The sequence below is a fragment of the Zea mays genome, chromosome 1 (genome assembly GCF_902167145.1).
Source record: "Zea mays cultivar B73 chromosome 1, Zm-B73-REFERENCE-NAM-5.0, whole genome shotgun sequence".
Taxonomy (NCBI): Eukaryota; Viridiplantae; Streptophyta; class Magnoliopsida; order Poales; family Poaceae; genus Zea; species Zea mays.
The window spans coordinates 98,009,716-98,037,326 of NC_050096.1; the positions used below are offsets into that span (position 1 = coordinate 98,009,716).

The 27,611-nt window shown below is 54.4% G+C and overlaps 1 protein-coding gene across 2 annotated transcripts; it reads left to right on the forward strand.

The window, feature by feature from the left end:
- The first annotated feature begins 391 nt into the window (after positions 1–391).
- LOC103637683 (VAN3-binding protein) lies at positions 392–5,145 on the forward strand. Of its 2 annotated transcripts, none has more exons than XM_020546436.3 (9): positions 392–500; positions 2,281–2,392; positions 2,647–2,832; positions 3,054–3,188; positions 3,279–3,344; positions 3,435–3,822; positions 3,914–4,051; positions 4,148–4,261; positions 4,667–5,145. In XM_020546436.3, the coding sequence occupies exons 2-9, from the start codon at positions 2,318–2,320 to the stop codon at positions 4,861–4,863; spliced, it is 1,299 nt and encodes a 432-aa protein (XP_020402025.1). In that variant the 5' UTR covers positions 392–500; positions 2,281–2,317; the 3' UTR covers positions 4,864–5,145. The 2 variants fall into 2 exon arrangements, with proteins under 2 accessions (XP_020402025.1, XP_020402024.1); XM_020546435.1 differs by lacking the exon at positions 392–500 and adding an exon at positions 1,527–1,724.
- The last annotated feature ends 22,466 nt before the right edge of the window (positions 5,146–27,611 follow it).

Consider the following 27,611-nt stretch of genomic DNA (forward strand, 5'->3'; position numbering starts at 1 on the left):
AATGGAATCGGTCGTCCTACTCCATTTCCGTCAATAAGATGGGACCGGTAGCCGGTGTCGTCCATGTCCATGCCTGCGCGTCGGAAACAGAGCGCGTCCCGTGCCCATTCCAGTACTCTCGACTCTCGTGCGCACCTCGTATGCAGTATGAGCGTTACCAAGGCACACCGGTGGACAGCACAAAAGGGGTTGGGCTTTTTTTTTTGTAGCCCACGGTCTTGATGCAGGTCCAGGAAGACAGCACACAGGTCAGCCAGCCATTGGTTGGGCGTGTGGGCCGGCCGGGCCCCCTGTTACGTTTCTGAATCTCTCTGAAAACGGCCACATGATTTCGCGCCCTGAAACCCGCGATTACGGCAACGACTAAATAGAAACTGAAAGTGTACTGTATACCCTACACAAGCGTAAGCGTAACCCGCGTTCGTCTTCGTCGACCCCAGTCCCAACAGAGGTTCTCCCCACTGCCCAAACGGAGAAGATCAGAAGAAGAAGGGGAAAAGGTCAGTCAGTACGTCTACCCCTCCTCCGCCCCGTTGTTTGATTCCTTCCTCACGCCGCCTCCGTTCCTTTCCTAGTCCGTCCATGATAGGCCAGGCCTAAAGTACTATGGATGACCAGGAGAAGCAAGTCGATCTCGCGTCGATAGGGGCGCGGGAGCATGTGGTCTCGCCCTGATCGCTGGATCGCTTGTCGCCAGGTCCATCTCCATCCAGTCAGCTCCTGCAGTTAAGCATCAGCCCCTCGGTTTCGAAAGTCGTCTAGCTTCCGGGTCGCAACTGATCGAGGGTACCAGGTCGCAACTGATCATTGGTCCCGCCCGCCGCACACACGTCAGTTCTATACCACAAGTAGCAATGGAGCTTCGAAGTCGGAGCCTCTTTAGAGGGAGCCAGCCCAGATCTGTGCATTCTGTTTCCCACTTGGGGCTGATGGGTATATTCGGAGTGACCTGGAGATTACTACTAATACTACTACTAGTTAATTGCTTCCTGCCAAAGCTACCGCCCTTCCTTCTCACCTTTCGGCCGCTACACACTCATCTACAATCACTGCTAATCCATGCATGCATCACAGTAATTAATCATCATCCCTGCCTCTGCCTCTGCCTTGTAAAAAAAACTAGACTCACTGTCATAACAATCGTCGTCGTCATCATCATCATCTACATGCATGATCGGCATCTGATCTACTACTTTTTTTGTCTCAGCGCGCTAGCCACGCGAGCGGCGTTGCAGATCTTGTTCACTCATGCTCTATAAGTGGCAATCATAAACCGCGCCAAATCGGCCATTAGCAGGACCATCTCCCCTTGCTCCTCCACATTAGTACACATTACTCTACTTCTCACTGGTTAATTAGGTTGGTTTCGGCAAGGTCCATTCCGAAACAAGCAATGTACATGTACTTGCGCGCGGTATATATATCCTTGTTTAGTGGCCTACTTGATCACCAAGAGTTCTCACAGGGGGGAATCCGGGTCAGATAGAGATGGGGGGGGGGGGGGGGGGGGGGGGGGCAACAAAAGTATGAATTCCGAGTATAATGCGTCGTATATAGAAAGATTTTGTGGGGGGCACACTACTTATAATAGTACTGAGTAATCCGTCTAGCCCTTGGTGCATTGTGAACCCCGCATGCTTCAGCTTGTTTGGGTATGTCCTCACAATATAAAGACTCGGAGCGCAGGTGTCACAAGCTCAGTGCGTCCAGAGCTTCCTGCTAAGGTAAGCTCCTCTTCTCTCTCTGGACTGCTTTGCCTTCGATCTGTTCTTATATCTGCTCCTTTGATTCCATTTTTATTTTCTTGTAAAATCAGCTCAACACAACAGTGACTGACCATCGCTAAATCCTCTAAACAATACTAAACAAAAGCTCCAGCGATTATCAGCCATGCGCGAATGAAAGCTGCGGGAAACAGCTCCCCTTTATAGCTAGGGTTTGATCCGGTCAAATATTCACGTAGGAAAAACAAACTCCTCTCACACTAAACAAAAGCTGTCTACAGTGGCGATTCCGTCCTCTCTCTCCTGGGTTCAATAATTCCGATTGTCCTCTACTAGCTGTTTCCTAGCGGATTGTCCAGAGTAACGAACGCGAATCGCAGAACAGTGGAGTTATATACTGTTGGTAGGACTTTGATATCACATTTAGTGGACGACAAGAAGTTGCCCCCCTTCCCCCCTCCCCCCTCCTCAAATATCCGCTATAAATAGACGGTGTGAGGGTGATTTTTTTCCCATCGTTTCTTGCTCACTGATCCGGTTCTGTTTCGTTGATCAGCACGCAGCCAGGAGCCCTGGTTTTAGCGGCCTTCCTGATGGAGCATTTCAGGCGAGGGGTGGAGTTCGGGATGGCCTCCTTCCAGAGATGCCATCCGCTGTCATGTCAAATGGTTGGTGATCATGCGAAACCTTTTGTTTCATGTTTTTAGTCATATATTATATAATAGTATAACAGAAACAGGAAGTGTGTCAGATCAGAACTGCTTGTCTCTGCCGGCCGTAACTGTATCTGTAGCAAATTAAGAGACAGACTAAATGAACTGTTGTTCTGAACTTGTGATCATGCTGCTGCATCATTCTCTTTTACATTTGCTTTCATTTGGTGTGTGAATATATATATAGCCATTGCTGAATGTTCAAGCAGGCAGAGAGCGCGCCGGTCGATGCGCAGAAGGCGGATAATACCCGCTGTAAAGAGAAGTCGCGGCATTCCAAGCGCTGCCACTGCCACCTCGAAGAGATGCCCGTCATCCCTGAGCAGGCCATGGAGTTCCTCTCTCGGACGTGGAGCCCCTCCTCCACGGATCTCTTCCAAATACTCTCCCCCAGTGTACGTGTATGTCTATGTCCATATGGACCACGGCTAGCTCCACCAGTTTCTTTTCTTTCAGTTTTCACCAGCCGAGTGGCGACACCTTCTCTCATCCCCACTCTCCGCCATTGTTTTACAATCCACATAGTACAAACTAATGCTTGGCACGAGCTACAGTACCTCTTCAGTTCAGCCTTATCTATTGTTTACTTTTTGTTTATGTATGTGTTCGAATAAAGAGCCTGGGGTCGTCGCTGGAGGACCCAGAGCAAGATGAAGCGAGAGGAGACGGAGGCGACGACGACGACAAGGAGAAACATCTTGGCACGGTTCGTCTCAATGGGGGGACGAACCAGTTGTTTAATCAGACATGTGTAAGTCAGCCAATGGGCTCACGTACGTCTCAGCAGTGAACTGTTGCCTCAGTGAGTGAGAGTGACGATCATCCATGGTTTGCCTGACAGAGACTTGTAGCCGGCGGCAGGCCTAACTGCGGACAGCGCCGGCACAAGCTAGTCCAGCCTGCCTGGGTAAGTAAGGAGCAAGGACAAGATACTAGTCGGTTGTTAGTTTGTTTATCTTGTCGGATCTGATACAGTAAACTGCCAAAAAAATTGCAGCTCAGAGTTGGAAACATGAAGGCGATGCTGCGTGGTTTCCTGTTGGACAGCGTGCCAGTCACGGGGAGCCGGAGGAGGCGGCGGAGGGACGAGCTCCGGCTGCACTCGGCACAGGCGCACGCCGCCGTGTCGGTGGCGCAGCTCGCTGCGGCGGTCGCGGGCATCGTGTCGGCGTGCGACCTGAGGCCCGCGGCCTCGGCCGGCGCTGGCGGCGACAGGAGGCTGGGCACGGTGCTCGCGTCCGCCGCCGCGCTGGTGGCCACCGTGTGCGCCGAGGCCGCGGAGACCACCGGCGCCAACCGCGGCCGCGTCACTTCCGCCGTGAGGACCGGGCTCGAGAGCCGCACCTCCGCCGACCTGCTCACCCTCACTGCTACCGCTGCCACATGTAGCAACTGCTAACCACACACCGAATAAATAACAAAAAAATAATAATCAACGTGCCGGAATCAGAATGTACGTCTTGATGCTTCTGCCAGGTTTGAGGGGAGCCGCGGCGCTGAAGCAAAGGACAGCTGACCTCAGGGGAATCAGCACCAGCAGCAGCGACGCCATGGCCATGAGCGTCAGCGCCGGCATCCACAAGGGCACGACTCTCGCAGTCTGCCTGCCTTGTGGTGAGAGACATGCATGCATTCTGTATGCTATATATACCTATATGTGCAGGAAGTGTGACACGGGTGCGTGTTTGCTTGGGTGCTATATATACGCAGGAAGAGTGCGGGTGAGGACGGTGTCCGTCTTCCCGCGGCGCGGCGATGGCGGCGCGGCGGTGCTGCGGCTGGGAAAGAAGCGTCTGCGCGGCGCGTTCGCCACCTTCAACGACTGTAAGTAACAGTTGGTGCAAACGACGACCAGTCATCACAACGCTAGTATTCGTGGTCGCCGCCGCGCACGTGCATGCGCGTGGCGGCGTGGGTGAGCGCACTGTGTGTCGCTGTCGCCTCGCGCTCGGCGGCTCTATCGCCAGTACCGCGACGTCACCGCGCCGCGACACCTGAGCCGTTTGGCGTTTGGCCGGTTGCCCCGGCCGACACTCTTGTTTCTAACGACCCAATCAATCTTCCAAGGGCCGGTCCAGTCCCGTCACGGATTGGTCTTGTTTGTACCTTGGTATACTAGCGTCGCTGTTGTGGTTCGGCTGCAAGCTGCTTGGCCGTATACTGTGTTGAGACCGGGTTTAACTGACCCGACTGATCGATCTGCCGTTTGGGGGCGACGATGATCTTCAGATGTGGTCACGGCGGTCGGAGACGGCGGCGGCGAGGCGGTGGTGGAGGGGCGGCCCGTGTTCCCAGTGTCGGTGGTCACGTCAGAGGGGTCGACGGTGCAGCTGCTGTTCGAGCACCAGACGCACTGCAAGGTCTGGAAGGCCGCCATCGAGGGCATGCTGGCCGAGCAGAAGCTCAGGCGCGGGACGACGAACTGAACTGATGGTCAGTCAGATTGGGCACACGCGCACGTACAATCTTCCTGCAGTTCTACTTCATCGAGTAGAATGGAGAAAAGTGTTTTTTTTTCCATCTTGGTGTGTAATCACGCCTGTACGTGTTTTGTAACATGTTTGTTTGTATGTACGTGGGTGAATCGAAATTCGTAAAAAGTGCTATGAAAACCTGCTTTAGGAATAAAAAGAATCATATACGCCTTTACGGGCGCCCTATATATCAGAACAATGTAAAGAATTTATAAAGCGATCTGTATTTGCATATCCATGGAGGGATCTGAAATGGAAAACATGGTGCAATAACTAAAACACCATCAGAAAAGTGCAACTAAGCAAGAGATCAGATCAGTTAACCTAACCTACTATGGTCATCATCAATGCAAGAGGTATAGGCACTATGCATATGAATCAGAAAATAAATATGAACTTTAAACTGACCATTCCACTCGACACTCTACCACCCTCGCACATGAGTCCTTGGTACCCCAACTCTAAAAGTGCCAGATCTCAGACTTTAGGCTAACAGCCGAGGCACGGAACCTAGAAGTCTTGGAAACAGCTGACCGGAGCTATAAATATTGATCACGAATTGGAGATGCTAGTGAGATTAGAGTGTTGGCCTCCCATCCAAAATGTTTTTCATCTATGCACACAAAAACAAGAATAAGAAACCTTATCAGTTTGCGTGTATTGATATGGACGATATTGTTTTTATTACCACATGGATAAAGACAATGTATATTTAAGCATACAAACCTTTGTCAGAAGTTCCATTCCATGTTCCTTGGACTTCTTAGCACACCAGTAGTAAAACACTTTAGATTCTGAATTTCTGATTAAGAGTATCCAGAGTTATCAATTGATATTTCTTCAATCACAACCTCCAAAGATTCAAATTAAAGCCATTGCTCAAGGGAGCTAGCTACTCTGGATAACCATCATCACAAACAAAGGTAAGCCGCATGCTAGATGATGGCAGAAGAACAAGGTTCAGCTTCCATCTGCGGAGGGTAGCAATTTTTTTTATCGTTACACAATGACCAAGGCAGAATCCACAACTTTTACTGCATCACCAAATACCATCAATAATACGCTTTTTCACTTAGAAGTAAATGAGGTGCAATACTTGAATTAAACATAGAGTAGAAGCCCGTTGGATAATAGTAGAGCAGGCTGATTGGAAGCATCCGTGGATTCCCTAATGAGAATACACCGGCACCATGGCAGAGAACTATTTGATAATTTCGGTGTCTTGAAACGCTTTCTTATCTTCTCATTTAGTTACTAGTCAACCATCATTCTCGAGCAAATGTATATACTGGTGGATATAATTGACACAAAGAAGTGCTATTTGAAAACTGTGAAACATAAGAAAGATTTATGGCACACGATTACATATGCTTGGAAAAACAACATTAATGGCCTCAAGTAATATTGTGCTGCTTATGCCTACATGTTCTCAGCTTAAATATGTGACCATGACACCTCAAAGTTTGTATTTCTGCAACCAGATCTAATCTACTATATATTATTAGGTTTGTGTTAGAAATTGTCGGGGACCATAATTAGGGGTACCCTCAAGGCTCCTAAATCTCAGCTGGTAACCCCCATCAGCACAAAGCTGCAAAGGCCTGATGGGTGCGATTAAGTCAAGGATCGGTCCATTCGAGGGACGGGATCACGCCTCGCCCGAGCCCAGCCTCGGGCAAGGGCAGCCGACCCCGGAGGATCTACGTCTCGCCCGAGGACCCCCTCCAGCAACAGGCACACCTTCGGCTCGCCCGAGGCCCAGTCTTCACCAAGAAGCAACCTTGGCCAAATCGCCACGCCAACCGACCAAATCGCAGGGGCATTTAATGCAAAGGTGGCCTGACACCTTTATCCTGACGCACGCTCTCCGGTCGACAGAGCCGAAGTGACCGCAGTCACTTCGCTGCTCCACTGACCGGTCTGACAAGAGGACAGCGCCGCCTGCGCCGCTCCGACTGCTGAGCCACTCGACAGAGTGAGACTGACAGCAGCCAAGTCCGGCCTCAGGCGTCATAGGAAACTCCGCTTCGCCCGAACCCAGGGCTCGGACTCGGGCTCAGCCCCGGAAGACGACGAACTCCGCCTCGCCCGACCCCAGGGCTCGGACTCGGGCTCAGCCCCAGAAGACGACGAACTCCGCTTCGCCCGACCCCAGGGCTCGGACTCGGGCTCAGCCCCGGAAGACGACGAACTCCGCTTCGCCCGACCCCAGGGCTCGGACTCGGGCTCAGCCCCGGAAGACGACGAACTCCGCTTCGCCCGACCCCAGGGCTCGGACTCGGGCTCAGCCCCGGAAGACGACGAACTCCGCTCCGCCCGACCCCAGGGCTCGGACTCGGGCTCAGCCCCGGAAGACGACGGTCTCCGCCTTGTCTGACCCGGGGGCTCGGACTCGACCTCGACCTTGGAAGACAGACTCGACCTCGACCTCGGAGGAGCCTCCACCTCGCCCAACCTAGGGCACGGACCGACCACGTCAACAGGAAGCGCCATCATTGCCCTACCCCGAGCTGACTCAGGCTACGGGGAACAAGACCGGCGTCCCATCTGGCTCGCTCCACTATACGAGTAATGATGGCGCCCCGCATGCCCTGTGACGACGGCGGCTCTCAGCCCCCTTACGAAAGCAAGAGGACGTCAGCAAGGACTCGACAGCCCCGACAGCTGTCCTTCCGCCAGGCTCCAGGGCTCCTCCGACGGCCACGACACCACGCGAACTGGGTGCCAAAACCTCTCCGGCTGCCACGATGGCATGTACTTAGGGCGCTAGCTCTCCCCCGCTAGACACGTTAGCACACTGCTACACCTCCCATTGTACACCTGGATCCTCTCCTTACGCCTATAAAAGGGAGGTCCAGGGCCCTCTTACAGAAGGTTAGCCGCACGGGAAAGGACGGGACGGCGCTCGCGCAAGGCCGCTCGCTCCCTCCCGCGTGGACACTTGTAACCCCCTACTGCAAGCGCACCCGACCTGGGCGCGGGGCTAACATGAGGCCGCGGGTTCCACCTCCCACGACCGTCTCCCTCTGGCTGCTTTTTCCCCCTTCGTGTTCCGCCTCGCGCCGACCCATCTGGGCTGGGGCACGTGGCGACAATTCACTCGTCGGTCTAGGGACCCCCCGGGTTTCGAAACACCGACAGTTGGCGCGCCAGGTAGGGGCCTGCTGCGTGTTAACGAACAGCTTCCCGTCAAGCTCTAGATGGGAAGTCTCCAGCAACCTCTCCGGCCCGGGACGGTGCTCCGTTTCGGAAGTCTTGAGTTCATGTCCCTCGACGACAGCTACGACATGATACTCCTCTCCCCGCCACGCGACAGCGACAATGGCGGTCGACAACCCGCCCGTCGGTGGGGAAATCGACGACGCCTTCCCCACGTGGTGGAAGGACGACATTCGGGCTTGTCCCGTCCCCTCCCCCGCCGACGGAGGAGGAGGCGGGGCAACCAAGGCCAAGCAGGAGGCGACACCTCGTTGGCTGTCGAGCGAGTCGACGGCGCCGGCGCCCCAACGGAGAGCGCGCCGGGCACCGGCCTCGCGTCTGAGACGAAGACGAGCGCCGTCTCCCCGCAACACACCAACCTCAAGCAAACGGACGACGCCAGCACGCTCACGAAGGACTTGCTGGGCGTCACCCTCGTACCTGAGACGACAGTGCAGTCAGTCCCTGACGTGACTTTGTCACCGCCCGTCGACCAGAAGGTACCGACCGATTCCCATCTCGCGCCTTTTGGATTCGGCCTTGACCCGCCAAGCGACTCCGCTTCGGTGGACACTCTCACAGAGGCGAGTCCAAACCCTCTGGGGTATCGTGTGCGGTCACCCTGGGACCGGCTGATGGCCGTCTCGACCTACGGGCCCTCGGGGTCTGAGGAAGACGGCGAGCCCGACCTCTATTGGGATTTCTCTGGACTTGGTAACCCCAGTGCCGTGCGGGACTTCATGACCGCATGCGACTATTGCCTTTCCGACTGTTCCGACGGTAGCCGCAGCCTCGGCGACGAGGACTGCGGTCCAAGTCGCGAATGTTTCCACGTCGATCTAGGGGGTCCCGGCGAAGGCAACCATCTTGGTATACCGGAGAACGGTGATCCCCCTAGGCACGTGCCTCGCGTTGACATCCTTCGGGAGCTAGCCGTGGTCCCCGTTCCGGCGGGGGGGCATGACCCACAGCTCGAGCAAATCTGCGAGATGCAGGCCAGGCTCGACGAGGGAGCAGGAACGCTTGAGCCGATCCGCCGGGACATCGGGCAGGAATGGGCGGGCCAAGCTCCGGCCGGAGAAGCGCGTCATCTCCCCCAGGGCATCCAACACCGCATCGCCGACGACGTCAGGGTAAGGCCGCCACCGGTTTCCAGTGGAGTCGGCCAAAACCTGGCTGCAGCGGCAATACTTCTCCGCGCAATGCCGGAGCCATCAACCACCGAGGGGCGGCGTATCTAGGGAGAGCTCAAGAATCTCCTGGAGGACGCCGCGGTCCGACGGGCCGAAAGCTCCGCCTCCCGAAGGCAGGGGTACCCCTCGGAACATCGCGCCGCGACTTCCCGATTCATACGGGAAGCCTCGGTCCACACCGGGCGCACGCGCAACACAGCGCCTGCGGCCCCGGGTCGCCTCGGCAACGAGCACCATCACTGCAGCCGTCGGGCCCAGCTCGACGAGAGGGTGCGCCGAGGCTACCACCCCAGGCGTGGGGGACGCTACGACAGCGGGGAGGATCGGAGTCCTTCGCCCGAACCACCCGGTCCGCAGGCTTTCAGCTGTGCCATACGACGGGCGCCGTTCCCGACCCGGTTCCGAACCCCGACTACTATCACAAAGTACTCGGTGGAGACGAGGCCGAAACTGTGGCTCGCGGACTATCGGCTGGCCTACCAACTGGGTGGAACGGACGATGATAATCTCATCATCCGCAACCTCCCCTGTTCCTCTCCGACACCGTTCGAGCCTGGCTGGAGCACCTGCCTCCGGGGTAGATCTCCAACTGGGGCGACCTGGTCCAAGCCTTCGCCGGCAATTTCCAAGGCACGTACGTGCGCCCTGGAAATTCCTGGGATCTCCGAAGCTGCCGCCAGCAGCCGGGAGAGTCTCTCCAGGACTACATCCGGCGATTCTCGAAGCAGCGCACCGAGCTGCCCAACGTCACCGATTCGGATGTCATCGGCGCGTTCCTCGCCGGCACCACCTGCCGCGACCTGGTGAGCAAGCTGGGTCGCAAGACCCCCACCAGGGCGAGCGAGCTGATGGACATCGCCACCAGGTTCGCCTCTGGCCAGGAGGCGGTTGAGGCTATCTTCCGGAAGGACAAGCAGCCCCAGGGCCGCCCACCGGAAGATGTTCCCGAGGCGTCAACTCAGCGCGGCGCCAAGAAGAAAGGCAAGAAGAAGTCGCAAGCGAAACGTGACGCCGCCGACGCGGACCTTGTCGCCGCCGCCGAGTACAAGAACCCTCGGAAACCTCCCAGAGGTGCCAACCTCTTCGACAAGATGCTCAAGGAGTCGTGCCCCTATCATCAGGGGCCCGTCAAGCACACCCTTGAGGAGTGTGCCATGCTTCGACGCCACTTTCACAAGGCCGGGCCACCCGCGGAGGGTGACAAGGCCCTCGACGACGCTAAGAAGGAAGATCACAAGGCGGGAGAGTTCCCCGAGGTCCGCGACTGCTTCATGATCTACGGTGGACAAGTGGCAAACGCCTCGGCTCGGCACCGCAAGTAAGAGAGTCGGGAGGTCTGCTCGGCAAAGGTGGCGGCGCCAGTCTACCTAGACTGGTCCGACAAGCCCATCACCTTCGACCAGGCCGACCATCCCGACCACGTGCCGAGCCCGGGGAAATACCCGCTTGTTGTCGACCCCATCATCGGCAACGTCAGGCTCACCAAGGTCCTCATGGATGGAGGCAGCAGCCTCAACATCATCTACACCGAGACCCTCGGGCTCCTGCGGATTGATCTGTCCTCGGTCCGGACGGGCGCTGCGCCTTTCCACGGGATCATCCCCGGGAAGCGCGTCCAACCCCTCGGATAACTCGATCTACCCGTCTGCTTTGGGACGCCCTCCAACTTTCGAAGGGAGACCCTCACGTTCGAAGTGGTCGGGTTTCGAGGAACCTACCACGCAGTGTTGAGGAGGCCATGCTACGCCAAGTTCATGGCTATCCCCGACTACACCTACCTCAAGCTCAAGATGTCGGGCCCCAACGGGGTCATCACCGTCGGGCCCACGTATCGACACGCGTACGAATGCGACGTGGAGTGTGTGGAGCACGCCGAGGCCCTCGCCGAGTCCGAGGCCCTCATCGCCGACCTGGAGAACCTCTCTAGAGACGCGCCAGACGTGAAGCGCCACGCCGGCAATTTCGAGCCAGCGGAGACGGTTAAGTCCGTCCCTCTCGACCCCTGCAACGACGCCTCCAAGCAGATCCGGATCGGCTCCGAGCTCGACCCCAAATAGGAAGCAGTTCTCGTCGACTTTCTCCGCGCAAACGCCGACGTTTTCGCATGGAGTCCCTCGGACATGCCCGACATACCGAGGGAAGTCGCCGAGCACTCACTGGATATCCGAGCTGGAGCCTGACCCGTGAAGCAGCCTCTGTGCCGATTCGACGAAGAAAAGTGCAGAGCCATAGGCGAGGAGATCCACAAGCTAATGGCGGCAGGGTTCATCAAAGAGGTATTCCATCCCGAATGGCTTGCCAACCCTGTGCTTGTGAGAAAGAAAGGGGGGAAATGGTGGATGTGTGTAGACTACACTGGTCTAAACAAAGCATGTCCGAAAGTTCCCTACCCTCTGCCTCGCATCGACCAAATCGTGGATTCCACTGCAGGGTGCGAAACCCTGTCTTTCCTCGATGCCTACTCAGGGTATCACCAGATCAGGATGAAAGAGTCCGACCAGATCACGACTTCTTTCATCACACCCTTCGGCATGTACTGCTATGTTACCATGCCGTTCGGCTTGAGGAATGCGGGTGCAACGTACCAATGGTGCATGAACCATGTGTTCGGCGAACACATTGGCCGAACGGTCGAGGCCTACGTCGATGACATCGTAGTCAAGACGAGGAAAGCCTCTGACCTCCTTTCCGACCTTGAAGTGACATTTTGATGTCTTAAGGCGAAAGGCGTGAAGCTCAATCCCGAAAAATGTGTCTTCAGGGTCCCCCGAGGCATGCTCTTGGGGTTCATCGTCTTCGAGCGGGGCATCGAGGCCAACCCGGAGAAGATCGCAGCCATCACCAGCATGGGGCCCATCAAAGACTTGAAAGGCGTACAGAGGGTCATGGGATGCCTCGCGGCTCTGAGCCGTTTCATCTCGCACCTCGGCGAAAGAGGCCTGCCTCTGTACCGCCTCTTAAGAATGGCCGAGTGTTTTGCTTGGACCCCCAAGGCCGAGGAAGCCCTCGGGAACCTGAAGGCGCTCTTCACGAACGCGCCCATCTTGGTGCCCCCCGCTGCCGGAGAAGCCCTCTTGATCTACGTCGCCGCGACCACTCAGGTGGTGTAACACCCTGAATTTGGGGGTATAAAATTTCTTTGCTCATATTCACAAATTCAGGTGTTACTTCCTTTTCTCATCCTTCCTAATTCTTTTCTCTCTCATTTCTATAGGAGCTAAGTGCTTATTTTACTTGTAACCATAGTTTATTATGTTAAACCCTAGTGGAGTATGAATTGTTGCATCATGTTGAACCCTAGATTTCACTTTTGTTTGGTGCATAATTCTCAAAAGGTCTAATTTGAATTTGGGGCTCATTTGAATTTGAATCAAATAGAATAAATAAAAGAAAAGGGAAAAACAATTCAGAATAAAAGGAAAAGGCAAAGCAGCCCACTTACCCGCCCTCCTCGGCCTTTCGGCCCAGTCGGCCCACCCCGCGCGCGCCTCTCCCCCCCCCCTTCTCTCTCTGCGCAGCGGGCCCGGCCTGTCGGCGCGCCCGCCTTCCACGCACCCGCCTCCCTCTCTCACTGCTCGTCCGGCCCTACCCGTCGGCGCCCGCCTTCCCCGCGCGCGCCCGCTCCCTCGCTCTCTCTCTGCCCGTGGGCCCAACCCGTCAACCCCGCTTCTCTCGCGCCCGCACCCGCTTTCTTCTCTCTCTCTGCGTCGCGGGCCCGGGCTGTCAGCCCCGTCGTCCCCGCGTAACCGCCGCCGAGCTGCCCGCGCCCACGTCGCGCGTGGAACTCGCCCCACCTCGCCCTCGGCCACTTGTGCCCCGAGCCCACTCGCCCTCACCCTCTCCCCCCATTTGCGCCCAGTAGACCCTCTCTCCCCCCCTCGCTGCGCGCACGCAGAGCACCGCCGCCATAACCCCGCCGTCCCGAGCTCGGTTCTTCGTCGCCGTTGGAGCCCCGCCGCGCCCTTAGCCCCGGTGAGCTCCGCCCCGACGCCCGCAACTCGGAACGCGCCCCAATTCCCTCTCCCCCTCCCTATTTCTCTCTGCCCGCGCTCACCCGCCGTCCGCCGTGCAGCCGCCACCGTCGACCCGGGTCCCCGTCGCGTCTCCGTCGCCGCCGAGGAGTCCCCGGAGCCCGCCTTGAGGTAACGGACCTCTCCCGCCCCTATCGCCCTTTGTTTTGCTCTCTGTTGCGTTTGATTGCTCGCCGGAGTAGAGTAGCCCCGCCGCCGAGCCGCCCCGCCGTGAATCGCCCCCCCTCCGGTGCCTCTGCCCCGACCCAGACCCTACCGGAGAACTCCCCGCGCCCTCCCCGACCTCCCCGACCACTCGGATTGCCCCAGAGCCCCGCCAGTCGCCCGTGCCCCTCGTCTCCGGCAAGCCCTCCGCCGTGGGGACGAGCGCCGCCGCCCCAGCTAGCCGTAGGGAAGACCCAGGCCGCCCATCCGATCTCCGCCGTTCAACCCAGATCGGGCGGCCCTGATTCAACTCGCCCGGACCTAATCCTGGCCGTCCGCCAGCGATCCAGCGGCCCAGGCCCACTGCCCCCTCACCCCGTCTCTCTGCCCGCTAGGCCCCGCTTGTCAGCTCGCCCGCGCGCCCGCGCTGTCCGCCCGGCCCCGCCCGTCAGTCCGCCCGCGCGCTCTGTCCGCCCGGTCCCGCTTGCCAGTCGCCCGCGCCCGCGCTGTCCGCCCAGCCCCGCCTGTCAGCCGCTCCCGCCGCCGCGCGCCCGCCCGCAGGATCTAATCCTGGCCGTTCGCTTTAGATCTGACGGCCGTAGTAGCCCGATACCCCTTCGCCCACGCATGTTCTTAAAGAGCCCCCCCTGTTTTCTGGAAATTGCGCCCGCCGTCCCTGGTTTCTCGCAGTTAAGTCCCTGGCCCTTTTATTTAATTCAAAATAAGTCCTTAGGGTATAATTTTAACCCCTAAACTTGTAAAATTCATAACTTTGTCATATGAACTCCAAATTAGGTGCTTCAAATTGCAAAATGTTCATAATATTATTATCTATCTGTTTATGCAATGTTTCCCTGCTGTTTCCATGTATTAATTAATAGCTAATCACTAGGATAGGATTAAGACTATTGAAACCTTATTTAAGATAATTGGAAATGAGTAGACTTTAATAATAGTTGGATTACTTAAGTTTATGGACTTAAACACTTAGGTTTAGGAACTTAAACCAGATAATTATTTAATCCCACCCCTGACTTAGATCTGACTAGTAGATAGTAAATCACTTTGTGTAGTCCTCTACCCCAGACCTAGGGAACACTAGAGTGCCTATCCCTTTTCTGTTATGAACTTGTGACCCCTCTCTGCTGCATATGTTTGGTATATTGTTTTCTGTTTGTTATTTTCCCAAGTGCATAGTGTGAATGATTGCTTTGCGTAGACAACGAGCAGTCTGTGTTTCCCGAGGCAGTTGCAGAGGAAGTCCCTGATCAGCAGTTTGGTGAAGGCAAGTGTCCTTTGTCCCATTATGTCCTATTCATTTATAACTTACTACCCCGCACTACTTACTTGAAACCTAAGGATTGACTAGCTTTACATTTTACTTTATCCTTGATGACCTTATGGGCTGTTATGGTTAGCACCCTGCTATTGCCTTAACCTAATCAATGAACATGATGTGACTATTTATGATACTGTTATCCTGATGATGTTGATGATCTTGTGATACTCTAGGGGGCTCAGGCTGTTTCCTGAGTACCTCTCCGTAAGGACTGGTTCGTTGAGAGACCACCCGGGATAACAGTGCAACCATGAGGGTGAAATGGGATGCCCTTAGCTGATTAATTAGATGAACTAGAGGTGTAGTTGCTTAGCCGTCGTGCCGTCAATGGGGTCCAGGCACAGTGCTTGCTCTGCCGAGGCTGAGTGCCGAGGTTCTTTCGTTTTGCTCTTTGTTAGTCACTCTCCTGCGGGGAGGAGTACTGTGTTTATCAAACTGGAGAAACCTAACGGGCAGCTATGATCTTTAGGGAATCTTTGTAAAAGCTACGTAGTGATGCCCTGCCGGACCACCTAGGTAGTGGTCAATGGGGATTAGCTCTCCCCGGGTAGAAAGGGAATCATGACTCATGGGTAAAGTGTGCAACCTCTGCAGAGGGTAGTGAAACTGGTATATCAGCCGTGCTCACGGTTAAGAGCAGCCTTGGGATCCTCTTTGATTAGAGATACAGATGGTTCGAGATACAATGGTTATGATATGGTTTTGGTTCGACTATGATGATGATGTTCCTCGATGAGGAAATGGTTTACGGGTTGGTTAATGCTAAAATCTGGCTTCTACTAATGCTAAGTACCTGACCAACTAAAAGCAACTGCTTGAGCCTAACCCCACATAAAGCTAGTCCACCTCAGCCAAACGGGACATTTGCTGAGTACGTTGATGTGTACTCATCCTTGCTTTACCACAAAACACCAGGTTGTCCGCATTGTAACCACTGCTCAGGAGAAGGTGAAGCCGTGGAAGGAGACTTCCAGGAGTTCCAAGACTACGATGAATTCTAGGTGTGGGTTGGCGGCAACCCCCAGTCAGCTGCCTGTGAAGGCCTTATCGTTACTGCGTTTCGTTTAGCACTTTGATTTACTTGTTAAGACAATGACTATGTGGATGTCTATGACTCTATGATGTAATAAGTACTCTTTTATGTTATTATTCGAGCATTGTGTGATGATGTTCATTTATGTAATCGCTGTGTACGTGAGTTCTGATCCTGGCACGTACATGGTTCGCATTCGGTTTGCCTTCCAAAACCGGGTGTGACATAAGTGGTATCAAAGCCATGCTGACTGTAGGACCGCTGACCTAGAGTAGCACTGGTCGTACTAAGGACTATTGACCCTCCCCCTCACCTTGACATCTGATGTTACTTCAAAAAGTCGGTCACCTCGACCAACCCTATATTTTACTATCTATCTATACAATACCTTGTTAAAATTTTTATCTTATTCTGTCTTTGGCTTATTCGCTTGTCATATTAGTTCTGCTCTTACTCTTATGCTTACGGTGTCTTTTGTAGATGGCTCGTCTTAGACACACTGCACGTAAGTCGGTGATTCCTTTCCTGCCGTCTTGACTTGCGGAGCGTCCTCTGCACCGCACCGTGTCCGGACAGTCGAGTCACCTGGAGAGGCTGCACCACCGCTTGCGTGAGGAGCAGGAACGCCGGCGCCAGCACAGAGAGCAGCAGGGCTCTTCCTCCCCACCCCAGCGAGAGGTGGAGTCCGTGAGGCCCCGTTCCTCTGTTGCCCAGCTGGAGGCGCCCCCTGCACCACCGCGGGACGCCCCGGCTGTTGGAGGAGCTTCAGGAGGAGGTTCTGGAGGAGACCCCGATGACGACGACTCAGACCACAGCACGGAGTCTTCTGAGCCACAGGAGGCGGAAGGATGGGTCGCCCGACCCATCACCCGTGACGCCGCTCGCGGTTGTCACTTCCACGACGCACTCGACACCTTGCTGCGCCAGGCTTTCGACCGGCACACCTGGTCGATCGAGTATCGTTGCGTAGTCTACCAGCACAGTCGCGGGAGGTACCCGGACCGCTGGGAGGCTACCTGCCTAGTTCGCCGTCCGGAGGATGACCTCCGGGGTGCGGAGGCCGTTTCGGAGCACTATTCCATCTCCGAGAGGGACACTGCAGAGGCGGCTATGCAGGATGCAGCACGACGTGCACTCTCTCAGTACTGTTCTTTGTTCGGTGGCGTGGCCGATGGTCTTAACCTTCGGTACTACCCCCGCCGCCCTACTGGCAGCACAGAGAGTGTGGTTGTTTCACCTGTTGGTGAGGCTAACCCTAGGTTGAGCAGCACAGTCAACCTAGTCGCAGTGCTTAACACGGAGCTGGATCACTCTCTGGACGAGCTAAGCAGGGCTCGAACGGAGATTGCGGAGTTGCGTGCTGAGCTGGCAGAGCGCCATCACCAGGAGGGTGGTTCTCCCGCACCTGTTGGGACTCAGCACCCATACCGCTCACCGCCACGTGGTCACCACACTTATGGTTCCCCTATCTGTAAGACCAGGATAGATCTGGATCCTTAGATCGTTAGCGTCGGATTTTGTAATAATTATTAAGTCAGATGTCTCAGTCTTAGGTAGTCAGTTTAGTTTGCTTATCAGTTGCTTCCATTTAGTTTAGTTTGCCTATCAGTCGCTTTCATGCTTGTTATGATGAACTTGTACTGGATTTGAATCTTTGTAATGACTGTAGCCAACATGTGGGTTTCCCCTGCAGTTTGGCTTAGCTAGTAATATTAATGAAGTCAGTTGTTTAGTTGGGAAGCCATTTACTCTTACTTTCCTTTCTTATCTGAGAAGCTGTGTTGAATCATAATGAGGATCAGTGAAGCTCTTTTGTTCACTCAGTGTCATGAAGAATTCTGTATTCTCTTTTCTTATGCTGAAAGATTGTGAGATCAATGCTGATGTGTGAATGTCTTCCACAGATGTCTGACAACAGGCGCCGATGCAACAGGCGTGCTCAGCTGGAGCAGCATGACCAGCAGGAGGAAAATCAGAGGCAGCCTCCCCCACCACCCCCGATGTTAGTGGAGCAGATGTTCTTGATGCAGACCCAGGCAGTGCAGGCCATTGGGCAGACTCTGGCAGCCATGCAGCAGGCTCAACAGCAACCCCAACCCCAATTGCAAGTGCAGATGCCCCAGATGCCACGAGATAAGCGTGGTGAGTTCATGAGAGGGCATCCTCCTACCTTCGCCCATTCTGCTGACCCCATGGATGCAGAAGACTGGTTGCGCGCAGTGGAGAGGGAACTGCGCACCGCCCAATGCGACGACAGGGAGAAGGTTCTGTATGGTCCCCGCCAGCTGAGGGGAGCAGCCCAGTCCTGGTGGGAGTCCTACCTCGCCACACATGCTGACCCTGAAGCCATCACGTGGGAGGAATTCAGCGAGAGTTTCCGTCGGTACCATGTGCCAGAGGGACTGATGATCGTGAAGAAGGAGGAGTTTCTGGCTCTGAAGCAGGGACCCATGTCTGTTAGTGAGTACAGAGACAAGTTTCTGCAGCTGTCTCGTTATGCACCCGAGGATGTCAACACTGATGCCAAGAGGCAGTACAGGTTCATGAGAGGTTTGGTGGATCCCCTGCATTACCAGCTGATGAATCACACCTTCCCCACCTTCCAGCACCTGATCGATAGAGCAGTCATGACTGAGAAGAAGCGTAAGGATATGGAAGATCGGAAGCGCAAGATGAGTGGACCCCAGTCCGGAGGCACCAGCCGTCCACGTTTCTCAGGCAGTTCATCTCAGCAAGGCAGACCTGGTCACCCACAGGGATATCAGAATCAGAATCAGCGTCCGCATCAGCAGCAGTTTCAGAGGCAGTACCCGCAGCAGCAGCAGCAGTATCGTCAGCACAACCAGCAGGGAGGTAATCAGTATCAGAAGCAGAACAACCAGGCACCTCGCCTTCCTGCCCCAGCAGCGAATCAGAGCAACCAAGCAGCCCCAGCACAAGGAGGAGGCAGAGGATGTTTCCACTGTGGAGAACAAGGCCACTGGGCGATGCAGTGCCCAAAGAAGACGGCTCCGCAGCAGACCAACCCCAATGCTCCAACAAGGCAAGGTGTACTGCAGCCGGCAGCAGGCAATCGTAACCAAGCGTACAACCGTGGAAAGGTGAACCACTTGGAGGCCGAAGCAATCCAGGATGCACCAGATGTGGCAGTAGGTATGTTCTCAGTCGAATCTCATCCCGCAAAAGTGCTATTTGATACTGGTGCAACTCATTCATTTGTCACTGCAACATGGGTAGAACTGCATAACATCTCAGTAGAGGCAATGATGCCACCCATGAGGATTAATTCGGTTGGTGGCAAGGTGCAAACAGATAAAATATGTTCAAACGTAATGGTGGAAATAAGGGGGATAGGTTTCCCCAGTGACTTAATAGTAATAGGCACCCCTGGGATAGACATTATTTTAGGGATGAATTGGTTAATGAAGTATGAGGCGAATGTTAGTTGTGACAAGAGGACCGTAACATTGAAGTCCCCATCAGGAGAAGAGGTAGTGGCCGAGCTAAGGATGCCTAAGTCAGAAGAGGGAGTCTGTCATCAGATTTCAGTTGATAGTAAGGAGCCCAACCCGCTCGAGACTATCAAGGTTGTGTCGGACTTTCCGGATGTGTTTCCCGAGGAGCTAACGGGCATGCCACCCGAGAGAAAAGTCGAATTTGCCATAGAGCTTATCCCTGGTACCGCCCCCATTTCAAAAAGAGCCTATCGAGTGTCTGGACCAGAATTGGTGGAACTCAAGAAGCAGATAGATGAGATGTTAGAGAAGGGTTACATCAGGCCAAGCACCTCGCCTTGGGCCGCTCCAGTGTTGTTTGTAGAGAAGAAAGATGGTACCAAAAGGATGTGCATAGACTACAGAGCCTTGAATGAAGTCACTGTCAAGAACAAGTACCCCCTGCCAAGGATAGAAGATTTGTTCGACCAGCTCAGAGGTGCCAGCGTATTCTCGAAGATAGATCTGAGATCTGGTTATCATCAACTCAGAATCCGACCCTCGGATATACCGAAGACAGCATTCATCACCAAGTATGGGTTATATGAGTTCACAGTTATGTCCTTTGGTTTGACAAATGCACCAGCCTTCTTTATGTACCTGATGAACAGTGTGTTCATGGATTATCTGGACAAGTTTGTGGTAGTGTTCATCGATGACATTCTCATATACTCTCAAAGTGAGGAAGATCATGTAGAGCATTTGAAGATGGTATTGCAAAGACTTCGAGAGCATCAGTTGTATGCCAAGCTGGGCAAGTGCGAGTTCTGGATTCATGAAGTCTTATTTCTGGGTCACATCATAAACCAAGATGGGTTGGCAGTGGATCCAAAGAAAGTAGCAGATATCCTGAACTGGAAAGCACCGAAAGATGTTCGTGGGATCAAGAGCTTCATTGGAATGGCTGGGTATTATAGGCGTTTCATTGAAGGTTTCTCGAAGATTGCTAGACCAATGACAGCGTTGCTAGCGAAGAAAGTTGAGTTTAAGTGGACCCAAAAGTGTCAGGAAGCATTTGAAGAACTGAAGAATAGATTGACTACAGCTCCTGTGTTAGTCCTGCCTGATGTCCACAAGTCATTCTCAGTATATTGCGATGCTTCGTACACCGGATTGGGATGTGTGCTGATGCAAGAAGGGAGAGTTGTAGCATACTCATCTCGACAGCTGAAGATCCATGAGAAGAATTACCCCACACATGACCTGGAATTGGCAGCAGTGGTTCATGCTTTGAAGACCTGGAGACATTACCTGTATGGGCAGAAGTGCGACATCTACACAGATCATAAGAGTCTGAAGTACATATTCACCCAGTCAGAGTTAAACATGAGGCAGCGAAGATGGTTGGAATTGATCAAAGACTATGAGTTGGAGATACATTACCATCCGGGCAAAGCCAATGTTGTTGCAGATGCTCTGAGCAGGAAAAGTCAAGTCAATATGTTGGCCTCGCACCCAATGCCGTATGAGTTAGCCAAGGAGTTTGACAGACTGAGCCTCGGTTTCCTGAATAGTACGCAAGGAGTGACAGTGGAATTAGAGCCCACCCTAGAGCGGGAGATCAAAGAAGGGCAGAAGGATGATGAAAACATCAACAAGATCCGGCAGCTGATCCTAGAAGGAAGAGGCAAAGACTTTCGAGAGGATGAAGAAGGAGTAATCTGGTTCAAGGACCGATTGTGTGTTCCCGACCTCAAACCTATTCGGGAACTGATCCTCAAGGAAGCTCATGAGACAGCCTACTCCATACACCCAGGGAGTGAGAAGATGTACCAGGACTTAAAAAGGAGGTTTTGGTGGTATGGTATGAAAAGGGAGATCGCAGAATATGTCGCCATCTGTGATAGCTGTCAGAGAACCAAAGCGGAGCATCAGAGGCCTGCCGGATTGTTGCAGCCATTGCGGATTCCACAGTGGAAGTGGGATGAGATCGGGATGGATTTCATAGTTGGCCTACCTCGTACCCGGGCCGGTTATGATTCCATCTGGGTGGTTGTGGACCGCCTAACAAAGGTGGCCCATTTCATACCTGTGAAGACAACATACACCGGAGCAACGTTAGCTGAGTTATACATGTCACGGATAGTCTGCCTTCATGGTGTGCCGAAGAAGATAGTGTCAGATCGAGGAACGCAGTTCACATCTCATTTTTGGCAGCAGCTACAAGAAGCTTTGGGCACCCATTTGAACTTCAGCTCAGCTTATCACCCGCAGACAGACGGTCAGACTGAAAGAACTAACCAGATCCTAGAAGATATGTTGAGAGCCTGTGCGTTGCAAGACAAGTCAGGATGGGACAAAAGGTTACCTTATGCAGAATTCTCCTACAACAATAGTTACCAGGCCAGCTTGAAGATGTCACCGTTTCAGGCACTCTATGGACAGAGTTGTAGGACTCCGCTGCACTGGGACCAGCCTGGAGAGAGACAGGTGTTTGGCCCCGACATCTTGCTTGAAGCCGAAGAGAATATCAGAATGGTTCGGGAGAACCTGAAGACAGCCCAGTCAAGGCAGCGAAGCTATGCGGACAGAAGGAGAAGGGAACTGAGTTTTGAAGTGGGAGACTACGTCTATCTGAAGGTGTCACCTATCAGGGGAGTCAGAAGGTTCGGAGTCAAAGGCAAGCTAGCACCCCGGTACGTCGGACCATATCAGATTCAAGCCAAGCGTGGAGAAGTGGCCTACCAGCTCGACCTACCAGAGAGTTTGTCAGCAGTGCACAATGTGTTCCATGTGTCACAATTGAAGAAATGTCTGCGAGTACCAGAAGAACAGTTGCCAGTGGAAGGTTTGGAAGTCCAGGAAGATCTGACATACATAGAGAAGCCAACACAGATTCTGGAGTTTGCAGACAGAGTCACCCGGAGGAATACCATCAGAATGTGCAAAGTCAGATGGGGTCACCACTCTGAGGAAGAAGCAACCTGGGAACGAGAAGATGACCTGAAGGCCAAATACCCTGAACTCTTTGCTGACCAACCTTGAATCTCGGGGCGAGATTCTTTTAAGGGGGATAGGTTTGTAACACCCTGAATTTGGGGGTATAAAATTTCTTTGCTCATATTCACAAATTCAGGTGTTACTTCCTTTTCTCATCCTTCCTAATTCTTTTCTCTCTCATTTCTATAGGAGCTAAGTGCTTATTTTACTTGTAACCATAGTTTATTATGTTAAACCCTAGTGGAGTATGAATTGTTGCATCATGTTGAACCCTAGATTTCACTTTTGTTTGGTGCATAATTCTCAAAAGGTCTAATTTGAATTTGGGGCTCATTTGAATTTGAATCAAATAGAATAAATAAAAGAAAAGGGAAAAACAATTCAGAATAAAAGGAAAAGGCAAAGCAGCCCACTTACTCGCCCTCCTCGGCCTTTCGGCCCAGTCGGCCCACCCCGCGCACGCCTCTCCCCCCCCTTCTCTCTCTGCGCAGCGGGCCCGGCCTGTCGGCGCGCCCGCCTTCCGCGCACCCGCCTCCCTCTCTCACTGCTCGTCCGGCCCTACCCGTCGGCGCCCGCCTTCCCCGCGCGCGCCCGCTCCCTCGCTCTCTCTCTGCCCGTGGGCCCAACCCGTCAGCCCCGCTTCTCTCGCGCCCGCACCCGCTTTCTTCTCTCTCTCTGCGTCGCGGGCCCGGGCTGTCAGCCCCGTCGTCCCCGCGTAACCGCCGCCGAGCTGCCCGCGCCCACCTCCCCCGCGCCCACGTCGCGCGTGGAACTCGCCCCACCTCGACCTCGGCCACTTGTGCCCCGAGCCCACTCGCCCTCACCCTCTCCCCCCATTTGCGCCCAGTAGACCCTCTCTCCCCCCTCGCTGCGCGCACGCAGAGCACCGCCGCCATAACCCCGCCGTCCCGAGCTCGGTTCTTCGTCGCCGTTGGAGCCCCGCCGCGCCCTTAGCCCCGGTGAGCTCCGCCCCGACGCCCGCAACTCGGAACGCGCCCCAATTCCCTCTCCCCCTCCCTATTTCTCTCTGCCCGCGCTCACCCGTCGTCCGCCGTGCAGCCGCCACCGTCGACCCGGGTCCCCGTCGCGTCTCCGTCGCCGTCGAGGAGTCCCCGGAGCCCGCCTTGAGGTAACGGACCTCTCCCGCCCCTATCGCCCTTTGTTTTGCTCTCTGTTGCGTTTGATTGCTCGCCGGAGTAGAGTAGCCCCGCCGCCGAGCCGCCCCGCCGTGAATCGCCCCCCCTCCGGTGCCTCTGCCCCGACCCAGACCCTACCGGAGAACTCCCCGCGCCCTCCCCGACCTCCCCGACCACTCGGATTGCCCCAGAGCCCCGCCAGTCGCCCGTGCCCCTCGTCTCCGGCAAGCCCTCCGCCGCGGGGACGAGCGCCGCCGCCCCAGCTAGCCGTAGGGAAGACCCAGGCCGCCCATCCGATCTCCGCCGTTCAACCCAGATCGGGCGGCCCTGATTCAACTCGCCCGGACCTAATCCTGGCCGTCCGCCAGCGATCCAGCGGCCCAGGCCCACTGCCCCCTCACCCCGTCTCTCTGCCCGCTAGGCCCCGCTTGTCAGCTCGCCCGCGCGCCCGCGCTGTCCGCCCGGCCCCGCCCGTCAGTCCGCCCGCGCGCTCTGCCCGCCCGGTCCCGCTTGCCAGTCGCCCGCGCCCGCGCTGTCCGCCCGGCCCCGCCTGTCAACCGCTCCCGCCGCTGCGCGCCCGCCCGCAGGATCTAATCCTGGCCGTTCGCTTTAGATCTGACGGCCGTAGTAGCCCGATACCCCTTCGCCCGCGCATGTTCTTAAAGAGCCCCCCTGTTTTCTGGAAATTGCGCCCGCCGTCCCTGGTTTCTCGCAGTTAAGTCCCTGGCCCTTTTATTTAATTCAAAATAAGTCCTTAGGGTATAATTTTAACCCCTAAACTTGTAAAATTCATAACTTTGTCATATGAACTCCAAATTAGGTGCTTCAAATTGCAAAATGTTCATAATATTATTATCTATCTGTTTATGCAATGTTTCCCTGCTGTTTCCATGTATTAATTAATAGCTAATCACTAGGATAGGATTAAGACTATTGAAACCTTATTTAAGATAATTGGAAATGAGTAGACTTTAATAATAGTTAGATTACTTAAGTTTATGGACTTAAACACTTAGGTTTAGGAACTTAAACCAGATAATTATTTAATCCCACCCCTGACTTAGATCTGACTAGTAGATAGTAAATCACTTTGTGTAGTCCTCTACCCCAGACCTAGGGAACACTAGAGTGCCTATCCCTTTTCTGTTATGAACTTGTGACCCCTCTCTGCTGCATATGTTTGGTATATTGTTTTCTGTTTGTTATTTTCCCAAGTGCATAGTGTGAATGATTGCTTTGCGTAGACAACGAGCAGTCTGTGTTTCCCGAGGCAGTTGCAGAGGAAGTCCCTGATCAGCAGTTTGGTGAAGGCAAGTGTCCTCTGTCCCATTATGTCCTATTCATTTATAACTTACTACCCCGCACTACTTACTTGAAACCTAAGGATTGACTAGCTTTACATTTTACTTTATCCTTGATGACCTTATGGGCTGTTATGGTTAGCACTCTGCTATTGCCTTAACCTAATCAATGAACATGATGTGACTATTTATGATACTGTTATCCTGATGATGTTGATGATCTTGTGATACTCTAGGGGGCTCAGGCTATTTCCTGAGTACCTCTCCGTAAGGACTGGTTCGTTGAGAGACCACCCGGGATAACAGTGCAACCATGAGGGTGAAATGGGATGCCCTTAGCTGATTAATTAGATGAACTAGAGGTGTAGTTGCTTAGCCGTCGTGCCGTCAATGGGGTCCAGGCACAGTGCTTGCTCTGCTGAGGCTGAGTGCCGAGGTTCTTTCGTTTTGCTCTTTGTTAGTCACTCTCCTACGGGGAGGAGTACTGTGTTTATCAAACTGGAGAAACCTAACGGGCAGCTATGATCTTTAGGGAATCTTTGTAAAAGCTACGTAGTGATGCCCTGCCGGACCACCTAGGTAGTGGTCAATGGGGATTAGCTCTCCCCGGGTAGAAAGGGAATCATGACTCATGGGTAAAGTGTGCAACCTCTGCAGAGGGTAGTGAAACTGGTATATCAGCCGTGCTCACGGTTAAGAGCAGCCTTGGGATCCTCTTTGATTAGAGATACAGATGGTTCGAGATACAATGGTTATGATATGGTTTTGGTTCGACTATGATGATGATGTTCCTCGATGAGGAAATGGTTTACGGGTTGGTTAATGCTAAAATCTGGCTTCTACTAATGCTAAGTACCTGACCAACTAAAAGCAACTGCTTGAGCCTAACCCCACATAAAGCTAGTCCACCTCAGCCAAACGGGACATTTGCTGAGTACGTTGATGTGTACTCATCCTTGCTTTACCACAAAACACCAGGTTGTCCGCATTGTAACCACTGCTCAGGAGAAGGTGAAGCCGTGGAAGGAGACTTCCAGGAGTTCCAAGACTACGATGAATTCTAGGTGTGGGTTGGCGGCAACCCCCAGTCAGCTGCCTGTGAAGGCCTTATCGTTACTGCGTTTCGTTTAGCACTTTGATTTACTTGTTAAGACAATGACTATGTGGATGTCTATGACTCTATGATGTAATAAGTACTCTTTTATGTTATTATTCGAGCATTGTGTGATGATGTTCATTTATGTAATCGCTGTGTACGTGAGTTCTGATCCTGGCACGTACATGGTTCGCATTCGGTTTGCCTTCCAAAACCAGGTGTGACAGGTGGTTAGCGCCGCGATTGTGGTTGAGAGACGAGAAGAAGGGCATGCATTGCCCGTCCAGAGGCCAGTCTACTTCATCAGTGAGGTACTATTCGAGACCAAGATCCGCTACCCACAAATTCAGAAGCTGCTGTACGCGGTGATCCTGACGCGGCGGAAGTTGCGACACTACTTTGAGTCTCATCCGGTGACTGTGGTGTCATCCTTCCCCCTGGGGGAGATCATCCAGTCCCGAGAGGCCTCGGGTGGAATTGCAAAGTGGGCGGTGGAGATCATGGGCGAGACGATCTCGTTCGCCCCCCGGAAGGCCATCAAGTCCCAGGTCTTGGCGGACTTCGTGGCTGAATGGGTCGACACCCAGCTCCCAACAGCTCCGATCCAACCGGAACTCTGGACCATGTTTTTCGACGGGTCGCTAATGAAGACGGGAGCCGGCGCGGGCCTGCTCTTCATCTTGCCCCTCGGGAAGCACCTACGCTACGTGCTACGCCTCCACTTCCTGGTGTCCAACAATGTGGCTGAGTATGAGGCTCTGGTAAACGGGTTGCGAATCGCCATCGAGCTAGGGGTCCGATGCCTCGACGCTCGCGGTGACTCGCAGCTCGTCATTGACCAAGTCATGAAGAACTCCCACTGCCGCGACCCGAAGATGGAAGCCTACTGCGATGAGGTTCGGCGCCTGGAAGACAAGTTCTACGGGCTCGAGCTCAACCACATCGCCTGATGCTACAACGAGACTGCGGACGAGCTGGCTAAAATAGCCTCGGGACGAACAACGGTTCCCCCGGACGTATTCTCCCGAGACCTGCATCAACCCTCCGTCAAGACCGACGACACGCCCGAGCCCGAGAAGGCCTTGGCCCAGCCCGAGGCACCCTCGGCTCAGTCCGAGGTACCCTCGGCATGGTCCGAGGTACCCTCGGCATGGTCCGAGGTACCCTCGGCTCGGCCCGAGGTACCCTCAGCCCCCGAGGGTGAGGCACTGCGCATCGAGGGGGAGCGGAGCGAGGTCACGCCTAATCGAAACTGGCAGACCTCGTACCTGCAATATCTCCACCGAGGAGAGCTACCCCTCGACCAAGCCGAAGCTCGGCGATTGGCGCGGCGCGCCAAGTCGTTCGTCTTGCTGGGAGATGGGAAGGAGCTCTACCACCGCAGCCCCTCGGGCATCCTCCAACGATGCATTTCCATCGCCGAAGGTCAGGAGCTCCTACAAGAGATACACTCGGGGGCTTGCGGCCATCATGCAGCACCTCGAACCCTTGTTGGAAACGCCTTCCGACAAGGTTTCTACTGGCCGACAGCGGTGGCCGACACCACTAGAATCGTCCGCACCTGCGAAGGGTGTCAGTTCTACGCGAGGCAGACCCACCTGCCCGCTCAGGCTCTGCAGACCATACCCATCACCTGGTCGTTTGCTGTGTGGGGTCTGGACCTCGTTGGCCCCTTGCAGAAGGCACCCGGGGGCTACACGCACCTGTTGGTCGCCATCGACAAATTCTCCAAGTGGATCGAGGTCCGACCCCTAAACAGCATCAGGTCCGAACAGGCGGTGGCGTTCTTCACCAA